Genomic DNA, 12,872 nt, shown 5'->3' on the forward strand with positions numbered 1-12,872 from the left:
CAAGACCCATGTACTCCCGAAATCTGGATATACGGAGCCAGCCGGAATCCACCCCTGGATATAAAATGCGAGCTCTAGACCGGTCGAAACTAATTCTATTCCCATGCTTTTGGGTCATTCTGTCGTATTGTCGGACTTGCCGCTAGGGAGGCTACGGATTTTGTCATAGTTCTTCAGTTGTGACGTGTGTAGCTGCACGAGTCAAAATAGCAATCTGAACTTGGCAACTAGGCATGTGCTCTCGTGTTTTCTCTACTGTTGTGTCAACATCAGAGCTGTCGCCACTAAAATGTGTACTTCGCCTGGGGCCATGCATTGATAATAATAAGAGACAAGGCAGCTTTTCTGTCCTCAATCGGTGAACACAAAGGCCCGGTTACATACCATCTCCACTCCATGACCAGTTCCAGCATACGAAATGATAGTTCGGGATTGACTCGCTTATGATCATGACACAATCTAAAGCGGATCATTCATTGTCAAAAGCCTTCTAGGGTTTCAGGCTCCGTCATTTTCAGAAATGCGGAAGTCATAATATAATAGGCTACACCATGAAGTTGCAAATCAGCCCAGGCTCGTACGGAGGGATCACGCCGTTGTTTCTAAAATGCATGAATTGCGGTATAAATAGTCTACTGGTTTATATAGAGTGGTTGGAACATCAACCTGAGCCCGCTGCACTCCAATCCCTCCGAGCAGCAGTAAACAACAGCCGCCCGAGTTCTTCTTGGGGCGTGGAACGGGTGACTTGGTTTTTCGACGGGGCTGAAGGGTAGTACACAGCCGTGACTCTCGCAAAAGAAATATCGACCGTGTGTTTTTTGCGCGTGAGGTCTGCCCAGAGCGTCCATTTGGAGGGTCGAAGTGGGTCTGAAAGAACAGCAGCATCCGAGACTGCGGTGGTGATACCAAGGAGACCGCGGTCATCCCAGATGAATTTCTCGATGCACTCTAAAGCAGGCATAATTCGGCGTCGCACACCGCAGCCGGTATGAGCTTCGTCGATTGCATAATCAGGATACTGTTTGATAGAGGCGATTATGGCTGTAATGTCAGATGGTGGGCCTGGAGGTTGGTCGTTCTTGGATTCGCCAGCTGTGTGGCCATCATTGTTGGGAGCTGTGTCAAAATCCGGATCTATCAATGTTGATCCTAGAAAGATCGTTCTGGCGCGCATTGAGAAAAATCGGATCATCTGGCCAAGTTGGAAGAGGTCGCACTGGCTAGCGTTGTTGAATCCACCTCTGCATTGGAATTGACGAGATTGAAAAAGCGTATGTGCAGACGCCGTAAAGGCCGCGCCCAATGTTCTGTTGTTTGCTGTGGACCTTGCAGTGTCGGTTTCCTCTAGACCCCCATAGACTCGAAGAAAATGAGCTTGTAGGTCGGTGATGGTATTCAGAACATATTGGCGTCGACAATAGATTTCCTCTACAGCGAGATGATTTAGCTAACGGCGACTAACGGGGATTCACTGGCCGGAAACCTACCTTCTAACCCATTTGGTAGATATCTCCAGCGCAAAGATTCCTCTTCGGGGGCATCTAGCCCGTTGGTCCAGAATCTAGAGCCCACAACCAGCAAGGCATGAGTCATAATTCTAGTGAGTCTTGAATCATTGAGGAAGGCAGATATGAAGATGATTTGTCGAATCCGGTCTTCCTTCATTGATAATAAGGCTCCACTAAACCTGGCAAGGAGAGCAGGCTTTGACTTGCCATATAAATATCCTATCCTCTGTAGAACATCCTGGACAACACGGGGAGAATTCAATGAATCGGCAAGGTCGATCATTCTCGCAACAAGCGATGTAGACTGGGTCTTCAACCCATTTTCAAACACAACTCTTTCAATTTCATCGAAAGAATCAAGACATAGAATCTTCAGAAATAACTCGATGGCATCTTCTCCGCACATACTGGTCGAGTGGATACTGGGGAGCCTGACTGTTGGTAGCGCATGCTGTGAGACTGCGTCCGGTATTTGGGTTTCGCTCCAAGCTTGCTTTTGGGCACTGAATTGCCTCCCCTCGGAGAACTTGGTGGGGTCCAGTAGTGCTTGGAAATATGGACTGTGGGAGGTAAGACGCTCGCTTGCCACCCGCCATTTGCGCCTGGTGTGTGACAATGAAGAGTCACCAGGAACGATGTACTCGAGAATTAGGTCACCATTCGTAGAGATGACTCTAATGGGTGATTTCTGGTTATGCTCTTGGAAGTCATTCATGGTTGTTGAGTTCCCCGGAGGTCTCTGTGACTATAATATGGTGTGAAATTGTGGCTGTGGAGGTAAAACATTGGAAGTGAAATAATCAAGGGATTCGATTCTGTCCAAAGGATTATGTTATGTACTGTCGTAGCAAAGTATTTTTCAATCTGAAGTGTGCAGTAATGAATGAGGTCAACTGCTTGGCAATCAAACACTAATCCAATTCCATGATCAGATTTATAAAGATAAAGGGCGAATCTTAATGTATAGAGAATCCAAGTGAAGATGTAGCAGGATGTCACTTTCTCTTGATATCCATGTCCTTGGCGCGGAGGTGATTCCTACAATATGACTAAGAATGGGGCACGTGCCTATAGCCTGATAATTCAGGCGTTATTGTTTCTTGACAGAAGGATTTTTATGCCTCGGGTTTCTAGATCGAGCACGTGCACAAGTTAATCCAGCATATCCGTTCATCAAATTCATTGGTATATGTTTAAGACACTTTTAATGTGAATATCGACACGAGCTAGTCTTGGAAATATTGGGTCGTAAAAAAAAAAAAAAAAAAAAACGAAAACCAGACGTGCGAACAGTATACATACTCAACTCCAAAGTTTCCAACCTTGGAAGACAAAGCCATCAAAACTCGCCAATGGCCACTAAGTATGCAGAACAACAAGCGCTATCTGTGTGACATTATACAATAATAACCACTGGGAAGTGCATGATTCTGGGGCCAGTTCGCTTTGTGGTTTCATGCTCTTGTCGGTTCTTTTCTCGAAGAGCTACCGCTTGCTTGAGTGTATAAAATAGATATTGCGCAGTGTATGGAGTTTCAGAGTCAGGAGCAGATGGTGTAGATCCATCAGGTTTGAAGGTAGGATCAAACTCAAAGCCGAGGCTAAGAATAGGTGATACAAGAGAGAAAACACCGAGTGATTTTCGAACTTCGTTGAGGTTAGGCAAGGTAGCGAGTTTGGTGGCGCTGAGGCCGAGTTGGGGACTCCCATTGCCATCGAATAATGCCAATTCAAAAATATCGTTTCCTCGGTGATTCACGAAAAAGGGCTCTTCCGTTGCGAATCCGATGACAAAGTCGGAGTTTGCACATGCGGCGACTATCGTACTTTGGCGGAATTCGGGAGTAAATGCGGTGTCAATGGTGCCGGGTAGACAGAGTGCAACGCTGCGGGCCAGTTGCGGGGGCGTTGGGACACCGTCATCTGCGTGAAGGTGCGTATGCAGAGCTACAGACTCAGTCGTGACCGAAATGGTTGACGATTTCCGTAATGCCGACCCCATACTATTCGGACTGAATTCTTTCCAACCGTTACTTGTTTCTGTAGAGGGGGTGGCGATTTCCACTTCCTCGCCCGACGAGTAGTTGTTCATTTCGGCAGAGATCTCAGTTTGAATTGTCTTTGCAGTTGTCGCAACTGCCTCACGGGCCGCCAATCTCAAAGTTGGGATCAATATATCATTTTCCTGTTGGTCCACTGGAGCTGCGGGTGCCCAAGAGGTGGCCAGGTTGGACCACGTCGCCGTCCTCAATGGCCCACTGGTGTATGACTTCTTGATCAAGTCTGCCAAAGCCTGCCTTGTTTCCAACGGCGCATCCGCTCTGCCCATGAAATTTACCAGAGGGTTCAGGATCTTGCTTCCTTCCCACAGGAGAAATCTATGTTTCCTGGATAAACACTGAAGCTGTTCGATAGTATCGCTGGACCAGTCGTCGATGACATCGGCCGGAATTTGTAATATGGCGATGTACGGGCCGATATCCGCGGCCAGCCGCAAGAGTGAAGCCGAGTCGATGTGATTGACGGATGCATGGGCGACCACGGGCTGCCCATAAGGAAGTGTCTTTTTGGTGGCCGCTAATGTCTGCAGGTAGGCCAGAATTGGGTTCTCGGGGGACCAGTCCCCTGCGGTCGACATTGTGGGTCGTGGAGGAAGGGGAGTGAGCATGGAAGGGTATATGGGTATAATGGAAAAGAGAAGAGTACAAGTACAAAGGAGACGAGAAAAGAGAAGGTAGAGAATGTGGGAAGGAAGAGGGGCTGAAATCTCCACTACTAACTAGTGTGGTGTCTAATCCCTGCTTCAAATTGGAATTGACCATGCAGAGACCGATAAATAAGCCATAATAGCGTTGCAAGTAATCGTTCCGGCCATAGCCCCGCGTGCCGCGTAGGATAACACTAAACTCTCAGTGGAGACATCGGCCAAGAGCCGGGCGCGTACAGAGATTGTCTTAGACTTTTACTGAATATAAGTACGAAGTACGGAGTATGTACTCGATGTGTACTAGTATGTTGTACTTTGTATAGATGCTAAGGTGGCCTTTAGCTTAACAGATATTTCCCCTCTGGAGGATCTCGGGTTTCGTTTTTACCCGAAGGATCAAACTTTCTGTTCCTGTCAGACTGGTGTGCTTATGGGGCTAGTCTCCATTAATGGAGTCAATATGGGGTCCGACTGCGGATTTTCATGTTTATATTAAACCGATCGACCGGGGTGGCAAACAAGAAACCAGTCTGATAAATGGGCCCCCAAACCTTGGAATCAGGGAAAGATTCCTGAGAAACCCGTCGAAGGAGCTAGTAGCTTAGGCTGCTGAGCGGTTTCGCAGTTTAACCTGATAAATCTAGCCTGTTTTGGTATAGTCAGGATATCTCTTCCTATCTAGGTATAGCCTATGTGATGAATCCTACTAACTATATTTGGCTAGTCGTAAATGATCTGCTCATAGCCCTGGAGGTACCTTAAATGTTTGCATGTAAAAGCTGCCTAGCAGCCTATCAAGTACAAAATATATCAATACGCTAAATCCATCGATGGTGGCTGGCACCTCATAGTCTCTCTTGTTTTGATATCCATCCCTACCCACACTTCCTTTTCACCATCGGCCGCTATTACCAACTTGACCTTCATCATCTTAGGAGGCTATACTTTTGACTACTCCAATGGCATGGATTTTTGTTCCCTTTATTACACAAGATCTCATGCACCAAGATGGGTTTTCATATAGTGTTTGCCACTTTCACCTTCCCTTTCTTTGCTTCTTTACAGATGGCTTTGCCGGGCCTTCTTTTAGTAGCTTTGGTCTATTTTTAGCTTCTACAGACCTATATTAGGCAGCTTCTTGGTGGGGATGGTCTCTATTTTCAGCAATCTAAGAACATATCTTCCTAGTTACTCTCTTCCTACAAATAAATGGTTCTAGGTATATCAATATCCTTGATGTCTCTAGAATACAACTACATTCAGAACCAAGTTAAAACAATATGACACGCTTGTAGGCACTCCTCCGTTAATTACAATCAAGTTCAATGCTTAGTCCAGGAAACACCAGTCTGTTAGGAGCAAGTAGGCGGGCCTCCGATACATCTCATTAACGGGTGGTATCAACCTTCCACTTCAGCACAAGTATGGAGACACCTAAGACGTCCCCACTCCACTCACTGGTTTTTGACTAGGTTTTCAATTTTAGACGAGGTTTCATGTGACTAGGCAACCCATTTCGCTAGCTTTTGCCATTGTCTTTACAGATATGACAAACAATGCTGTACATTTTGACGATCCTGGCTCCGTGTCATCTTTGCACGTCGCAATAATACAAACTCCTGCTTTTTATAACCTCTATATTGCCAATAGCTGTCTAGGGCACTCGGTCAACCTAAGCATGGAAACAACGCTCAAACGCAAGCTAAACAGGACATTGAGAGATTACTACGAAGTAGAGAGCAAATAATAATGGATCTTAGCAGCTGAGCTAAGCGGACCGCGATTTCCCCCCGGTCTAACCCCGAGGTCCTTGAATGCGGCTAAGATATAAAAGCCCCACCGAGAGGAAATCCATCAGATATGGAGAGTTATGTACATAACTAACATCCATAAGCTGGTACCTTGCAGTGTCAAAATTAAATAAGGAGTTACATAGGCTATCAATCCAAATCCGATGTGGATCCTGTTTAAACTTGTGGTCTGATCCAATTGTAAGTCGACGATTCGAAATTTTCCAAGGCTCCGGGAGCGGGCGGATCCCTGGTTCTCGTTTTTTTTTGGTGTCACGCCACGCCTCCCCTGATTAATTCTTATTATTGCCGCTTCGCCTCTCGGATTTTCATCTCCCATCCTATCTTATTTTCCCTATTCTCCCTATTTTCCCTATTTTCCCTCTTTTCCCTATTCTCCCTATTCTCCCTATTTTGCTTCTCCATCACCTTTCTGCCAACATGCCTGGGAGAGTTCTGCCGACGCTTACCTCCGCCGAAGTCCAATCTCACAACAACGCCAAGTCATGCTACATCACCTTGGGGTCTAACGTTTACGATGTCACCGATTTCCTCGACGCGCACCCCGGTGGTGGTGATCTAATCCTGGAGTATGCCGGCCAGGATGTGGCAGATATTCTGAAGGATGAGATCTCCCACGAACACACCGATGCGGCCTATGAAATCTTGGACGAGTACCACGTTGGATTTGTCTCCAATGCCTCCACGCCCGGCAAAACTACGACAGCAACTGTCACCGAGACAGTGACTGAAACCGAATCTGGCCCTGTTTACACAACCACTGGAATGTCGCGGGAGGAGGATTTGTCGGTGGACACCGATTATAGCCAGGACTACAAAACCCACAAGTTCCTGGACTTGAACAAACCACTTCTGATGCAGTTGTGGAACAGCAACTTCTCCAAAGAGTTCTACTTGGAGCAGATTCATCGGCCTCGTCACTACCGGGGAGGGGAGTCTGCTCCTTTGTTCGGCAACTTCCTGGAGCCTCTCAGCAAGACCGCGTGGTATGTCGTGCCAAGTATCTGGTTGCCATGTGTTGCCTACGGAGTTACTGTGGGAGCTACCGGTCTGGGTAGCTCCACTGCTGCTGCCTCCTACTTCACTGGCGGCGTGTGCCTCTGGACTCTCATCGAATATCTGATGCACCGATTCCTCTTCCACATTGACCACTGGCTTCCGGACAACCGTGTCGGTCTTACTTTGCACTTCCTGCTTCACGGTATCCACCATTATCTCCCGATGGATAAGTATCGTCTTGTTATGCCACCGACTCTGTTCGTGTTTCTGGCTGCTCCTTTCTGGAAGCTGGCACACGCAGTCTTCTATTACAACTGGTACGCGGCTGCATTGGTATTCTGTGGCGGCGTCTTTGGGTATATCTGCTATGATCTCACCCATTACTTCCTGCACCACCGCAAGTAAGTTGAACTTCATCTCTGATACAATGAATCCACGCTAACATCGATCTAGTCTCCCTTCATACTACAAAGAGCTCAAGAAGTACCACCTCCAACATCATTTCGCCGATTTCGAGAATGGCTTTGGCGTGACTAGTCGATTCTGGGATCGAGTCTTCGGCACCGAATTGGTGGCCCAAGCCTCAAAGGGCGTGAAGGCTCAGTGAGCACAATGAATCCAAGAATTAATACAGGGCTGTTACTAGTCCTCTAGTCACGATTTAACGCCGAGTACGATGGGGCCACTACTCTTCAGTACTCTCCGAGTACATTGGCTACTGTGGAGTTTTTGGTTCGTCTCAGGGGTCTACTTCTTGTACAGTAGACTTCGTCATGTCATCTCTTGTGATGGTGCTAGATGCAAGGCCGGAGTTGATTCTTTTTTTTACAAGCATCACTTATCAGTATATATAACCGTTAATCATAATGCAAGAAAATAATATCTATATCTCCATGCTATCTATTGCCTGCTAGACAGTCGTTTCCGCAGTTACTTAGGGTGAACTTTTGCCTACTCATTCTAAGCATAATAAGTGGGCATTTATCACCATTATAGATCGCCCAGCTGGACAGATGATCTGAAAGAAAAAGAAAAGCAACCAGAGCGTCGGACAAACAGGGGGAAGGGCTAGGCAAAGAAAAGGCAGATTCTCTCAAAATTGATGTACTATAGAAGTATAGATCTATCCAGTATTAAGGTTGCAAGTTCGAGTTCAGTAATGGCTCGGCGGAGATTTTTGCCTGAGGCAGAACTCAGGGCTCAAGGCGGCGAGAAAATTTGCTCCCGGTCGGCATATTATTTTTCCGAACCTCACCGCCTCTACCCTCTGGGCTTCGTGACCAACCAAATTATTTATATATTATACCATCACTCAAGTGCTTCAATAACTCCCTCGGAAACCTGTCGCGCGTGTAGCGTGACTTTACAAGAAAGAGCCGGACAGCGCACTCGCGTTGGAAACCAACGGAAGATTCCGTGATCCATCCCATCATAAGGGTTCGAAAACCAACTCTGCGTCCCCTGCCGCCATCTGACCCCTACAAAGTGACAATTTCCCTACCCCGATCAATATTTCTCTACCCCGATCAACGACAGGCTACCTCCCGAAATGTCTGGACTTGATGTAGAGGCTCTCCTTGAGTCTACTGCGGCCGCCCCCGCCGAGGCCCCAGCCACATCTGAAGGCCGTGACGACCACTCCCGCGCGGACCCCAGCGAGCGCCGTGATCGTTCCCGCGACAGACGCCGTCGCCGCGACCACAGCCGTGACCGCCGCCCTGATAGAGACGTTGAGGGCGATGAAGTCATGAAGAGCGACACTGCTAGTGCTAACGGAAGCCTTAGAAGCCGAAAGAGGAGCAAGAGTCGCGAATCTGAGCGACGCCGTCCTCGCCGTGACCGTGACGACTACCGCTCCAGCGGTGACTTCTATCGTGGTGGAGGTCGTGCTCGTTCCCGCTCCCGTTCTCCCTATGATGATCGCCACTACAGGCCCAATCGCCGCCAGCGTGAGGAAGAAAGACGACCCCGCCGTGATGTTGACGCCCGCCGTGGATCTCCCAGCCGCAAGTCTCCCGAGCTTAATGAGGATGAACGTGACAGGCGCACTATCTTTGTGCAGCAACTTGCTGCTCGTCTGAGAATCAAGGATCTGATTGCCTTCTTTGAAAAGGCTGGCCCCGTTAAGGATGCTCAAATTGTCAAGGATCGTGTTAGCGGACGCTCCAAAGGGTATGTTTCCATATGATCTCTTTATACAAGCACTTGCTAATATCTTTATAGCGTCGGTTATGTCGAATTTAAACACGAGGAGTCTGTTGCCGCCGCCATCCGACTCACTGGCCAGGTGCTCTTAGGAATTCCCATCATTGCGCAACTGACTGAAGCGGAGAAGAACCGCCAAGCTCGCAACCCCGAAGCTACTGCAGGCAATCAACACACCGCACCATTCCACCGGCTCTATGTTGGTAACGTCCATTTCAGCATTACCGAAGACGATCTCACCAATGTTTTCGAACCATTCGGCGAACTCGAGTTCGTCCAGTTGCAAAAGGATGAGACCGGTAGAAGCAAAGGTTATGCCTTCGTCCAGTACGTTTTCCCCCCATATTCTTAGCACCTTCACTACTAACTTGACCAGATTCGCCAACCCCGAACAAGCTCGAGACGCTTTGGAAAAGATGAACGGATTTGAACTTGCTGGACGAGCTATTCGGGTTGGTCTCGGCAATGATAAGTTCACCCCCGATGCGCACGCCAATCGCCCCTCCGGTGCTACATCTACAAACCAATCAAACTTCCAGGGTTCTTCGTTCTCCGGCCAGGGAGGTCGTGGCGTTCAAGCCGGAGGTTCCAATAACTTTGACCGTGCCGGCGGCAGGGAAACCGAAAAGGGTGCCGGCGCTAGTGCACTTGACGACACAGATGTTGCTGGTGTGAACTTCAACAACTACTCTAGGGATGCGTTGATGAGGAAGCTTGCACGAACTGATGACCCCCAGCCTTCTATCGACGACCGTCAGAAGTTCCTCCGACCCAAGACCGAGACTAAGCCGCTTCCCATCAATGTCAACATGGCTAGTCGGTGTGTTTTGCTTCGCAACATGTTTGACCCCGCCGAGTAAGTTTTCTTGGACTTAATCATGAGAGAATGGACGCTAATTCGTTTATAGAGAGACCGGTGAAGCCTGGGTCAAAGAACTTGAGGAGGACGTCCGCTCGGAGTGTGAGGAGAAATACGGCCACGTTGTTCACATTTCACTAGATGCCAGTTCCCAGGGAGATATCTACCTGAAGTTCGATCGCGTTCAAGGTGGCGAGAATGCCATCAAGGGCCTCAATGGCCGATACTTTGGCGGAAAGCAGATCACCGCCCAACCCGTTGTGGACGCCGTTTACAGCAGTCTCTTCTCCCGGACTAAGGCTATCTAGATGCTCATCCCCGAGTACATCCGTTTTTATTCGAACGAAATCTAACCTGGCACACTCTCTGAAGGCAGATCCCCCTAACGTCTTGCTTGGACTTAATGGACGGCTCTGCTACCCGGTAGGTGCCACTCTTTCAGCGTTTTAGTTTTTTCTTACTCGGCCACTCCCGTGTGCCATTTGTCTCTTCTCTCGTCCATTTCTGTGGACGTCAGAAATGGGCCTTGCTACCGATATGATCCGTTTTTCATGAGCGTGATTTAGCATCCTGTTGCCCCGTTTAGTCTTCAATTGAACTACATCAAATATGGAATACTTCGCCCTGATTGTAGTTCACGTAGTCCCAGTGGAGCCCAAGGAGGGAGTTATCCACTTCTTACTATGGATGGTCTCATCCATACTCACATACATATAAATGATCTTCACAGGAATCGTGTAAGTAAAGTATCATGACCTGTGCATAACAGGCGTATATATAGCTTCAGTTATATCGGTAAATATATGCTCCCTTATTCGTACATGATGTATCCCTATAGTCCTGAAGTGGAACCCACACTATAAAGAGCTAATCCCACGGAAAGAATGTGCCGGTCCAAGTCTTCTTATCTGCCGACGCTCGGACCATATGTGTTCTCCCCACGCCCAGTCCCTTCAGCGCTCTTTTCCTCCCTGCTATTTTCTTTATAATTCGATGGGCCAATGACTCTCCCTTCAGCGAGGCGAGTAACAGGCCGGGTCTGGACCTCGGCCGACTGTTACAGTATGTGCGATCAGAGTTACCTGCTTATCTGCGGCCATGAAGATCCTTGAAAGCACCTAGCTAACCTTGGAACACAACCCAGGCTTCGCTCTCCTTCGTCGAGCGCGATGCTACAGTACCGAGTCTGTGCCGCCCAGTAATTCTCCAGTTAGGAAGCAACCACAGTTCCGCGATTACTTTGTCACCCACCTACCGTCATCTTCGCTTCATCCGGACCCCCGTGGACCGTCCTCGCCATTCCATAAGCTTCCTCGCTCCGCCTCTATACCTCACACCGGAGATACCCCACAATCCCCAGCTGCCTTCCAAGCTTTAATAGACCGTGACACAACAGTCGTCCGAATTCCACTCCGCAATGCGAAGCACCATTTCGGCGCCGTCACCTCCCGCGGAACCCGCCCCTCAAATGAAGACACGTACCAAGCCGGCGTCATTGACATCCCCGCCTTTGCGAAGCGAGCTCCAACTTCGCTAACGATTAGACGATCTAATAAAAACGATCCTTTGGCCTACCCCCGGGAGTCACGCGGTGCGGAAACAGCTAGCGGAGACCCACAAGTCTTCTATTTCGGTATCTTTGATGGCCATGGCGGATCCGAGTGTAGTTCGTTCCTGAGGGATTATCTGCATGAGTATATCCAAAACGCGGCATTCGATATCGAACTTCGGTCCAGCCTACGACCTGGTGCCGAAGTGCCACCCACCACTAGCGAACTACCTGTGATGCAAGAAGGTGACCGACGCAGAATCGGAGACCTAGAGAAATACCTTGTGCAGACCTGGAGAAGGGTAGTTGGTGGCTACTTCAAAAGATTCAAACCGCCGCATTTCGGCTACGATGGCACCGAGACAACCGACCCAAGTATTGAGGACCACATCTCCATCGAGGAAGTCGTGGAATACGCCTTCCTGCGTGCGGATCTAGACTTTGTCAACGCTCAAGCAGCTAAGCGAGACGATGATCTAGTCCGAGCCGAGAGACCTCTGAACGAAGATGAAATCTTTCACAGGCCCAGCATGACCCGGTCTCCCCAGATCGGCGGAAGCGCCCGATTCAAGGGTGGCAGCACCGGAAGTGTCGCGATGATCTCGACCCCGACACCAACTCCCTTCTGGCACCCCATTGCCCCATCAAGTCTTCTAGTTGCCCATGTCGGCGACACCCGCATACTCCTCTGCTCAACAGAAACTGGCCAAGCCATCCCCATCACATCAAACCACCACCCCTCCTCCCCGATCGAGGCAACCCGACTCCGACGGTACGCCACAAGCTTTGTTACAGACTCCTTCGGTGAAGAACGCATGAGCGGGTTAGCCAACACGCGCGCTTTTGGCGATGTCCAGTCCAAGCGCATCGGAGTCTCTGCTGAGCCTGAACTTAAGCGCATAGAGCTTGGCCCGGCCGAGTTCTCGTTCTTGGTTCTAGTATCTGATGGCATCAGCGGGACGCTGCTTGACCAGGAGATTGTTGATATCGTCAAGGAATCCAAGACGCCGGAGCAGGGAGCGCGTGACGTGGTCAACTTTTCAACCGAGGTCACTAAGGAAGGTGACAATGCCACTTGTCTTGTTGTTCGCCTTGGTGGGTGGGAGCGTCGTCTCGAGGGCGGCGTCGGTAGTATGGGTACTAGGGAGTCTCGCGAGTGGCGTCGACAGGATGCCACTGATCCGCGCAGGTCACGGACGTGAATGGGTTTCTTCCAAGGTTGTACTCCATA

At 49.1% G+C, this 12,872-nt stretch overlaps 5 protein-coding genes across 5 annotated transcripts; 3 read left to right on the forward strand and 2 right to left on the reverse strand.

Moving 5' to 3' along the window:
- Window positions 1-661: 661 nt before the first annotated feature.
- N7537_000216 (uncharacterized protein) lies at window positions 662-2,226 on the reverse strand (the record flags this gene model as incomplete). Its single annotated transcript, XM_056891274.1, has 2 exons — window positions 662-1,431; window positions 1,491-2,226. 2 exons carry the CDS (start codon window positions 2,224-2,226, stop codon window positions 662-664), a joined length of 1,506 nt encoding a protein of 501 aa, XP_056756269.1.
- Window positions 2,227-2,907: 681 nt separating this feature from the next.
- Window positions 2,908-4,149, reverse strand: N7537_000217 (uncharacterized protein; the record flags this gene model as incomplete). The annotated part of the gene is made up of 1 exon (XM_056891275.1): window positions 2,908-4,149. The coding sequence occupies one exon, from the start codon at window positions 4,147-4,149 to the stop codon at window positions 2,908-2,910; it is 1,242 nt and encodes a 413-aa protein (XP_056756270.1).
- Window positions 4,150-6,449: 2,300 nt separating this feature from the next.
- N7537_000218 (fatty acid alpha-hydroxylase) lies at window positions 6,450-7,635 on the forward strand (the record flags this gene model as incomplete). The annotated part of the gene is made up of 2 exons (XM_056891276.1): window positions 6,450-7,429; window positions 7,482-7,635. The coding sequence occupies 2 exons, from the start codon at window positions 6,450-6,452 to the stop codon at window positions 7,633-7,635; spliced, it is 1,134 nt and encodes a 377-aa protein (XP_056756271.1).
- Window positions 7,636-8,450: 815 nt separating this feature from the next.
- Window positions 8,451-10,558, forward strand: N7537_000219 (putative RNA splicing factor (Pad-1)). The gene is made up of 4 exons (XM_056891277.1): window positions 8,451-9,200; window positions 9,252-9,560; window positions 9,610-10,089; window positions 10,142-10,558. The coding sequence occupies exons 1-4, from the start codon at window positions 8,578-8,580 to the stop codon at window positions 10,398-10,400; spliced, it is 1,671 nt and encodes a 556-aa protein (XP_056756272.1). The 5' UTR covers window positions 8,451-8,577; the 3' UTR covers window positions 10,401-10,558.
- Window positions 10,559-11,093: 535 nt separating this feature from the next.
- ptcA (type 2C protein phosphatase PTC6) lies at window positions 11,094-12,843 on the forward strand (the record flags this gene model as incomplete). Its single annotated transcript, XM_056891278.1, has 2 exons — window positions 11,094-11,154; window positions 11,237-12,843. 2 exons carry the CDS (start codon window positions 11,094-11,096, stop codon window positions 12,841-12,843), a joined length of 1,668 nt encoding a protein of 555 aa, XP_056756273.1.
- Between the last annotated feature and the right edge of the window lie 29 nt (window positions 12,844-12,872).

Source organism: Penicillium hordei (assembly GCF_028827395.1).
Source record: "Penicillium hordei strain IBT 12815 chromosome Unknown utg000001l_segment0_segment0, whole genome shotgun sequence".
NCBI classification, from domain to species: Eukaryota; Fungi; Ascomycota; class Eurotiomycetes; order Eurotiales; family Aspergillaceae; genus Penicillium; species Penicillium hordei.

Bases quoted from the DNA above. Each gene is read 5' to 3' on its own strand.
- N7537_000219 (XM_056891277.1), top strand. From the start codon at position 8,578: ATGTCTGGACTTGATGTAGAGGCTCTCCTTGAGTCTACTGCGGCCGCC. The intron at 9,561-9,609 runs GTACGTTTTCCC...TAACTTGACCAG, and splicing joins AAAGGTTATGCCTTCGTCCA to ATTCGCCAACCCCGAACAAG. The intron at 10,090-10,141 runs GTAAGTTTTCTT...ATTCGTTTATAG, and splicing joins AACATGTTTGACCCCGCCGA to AGAGACCGGTGAAGCCTGGG.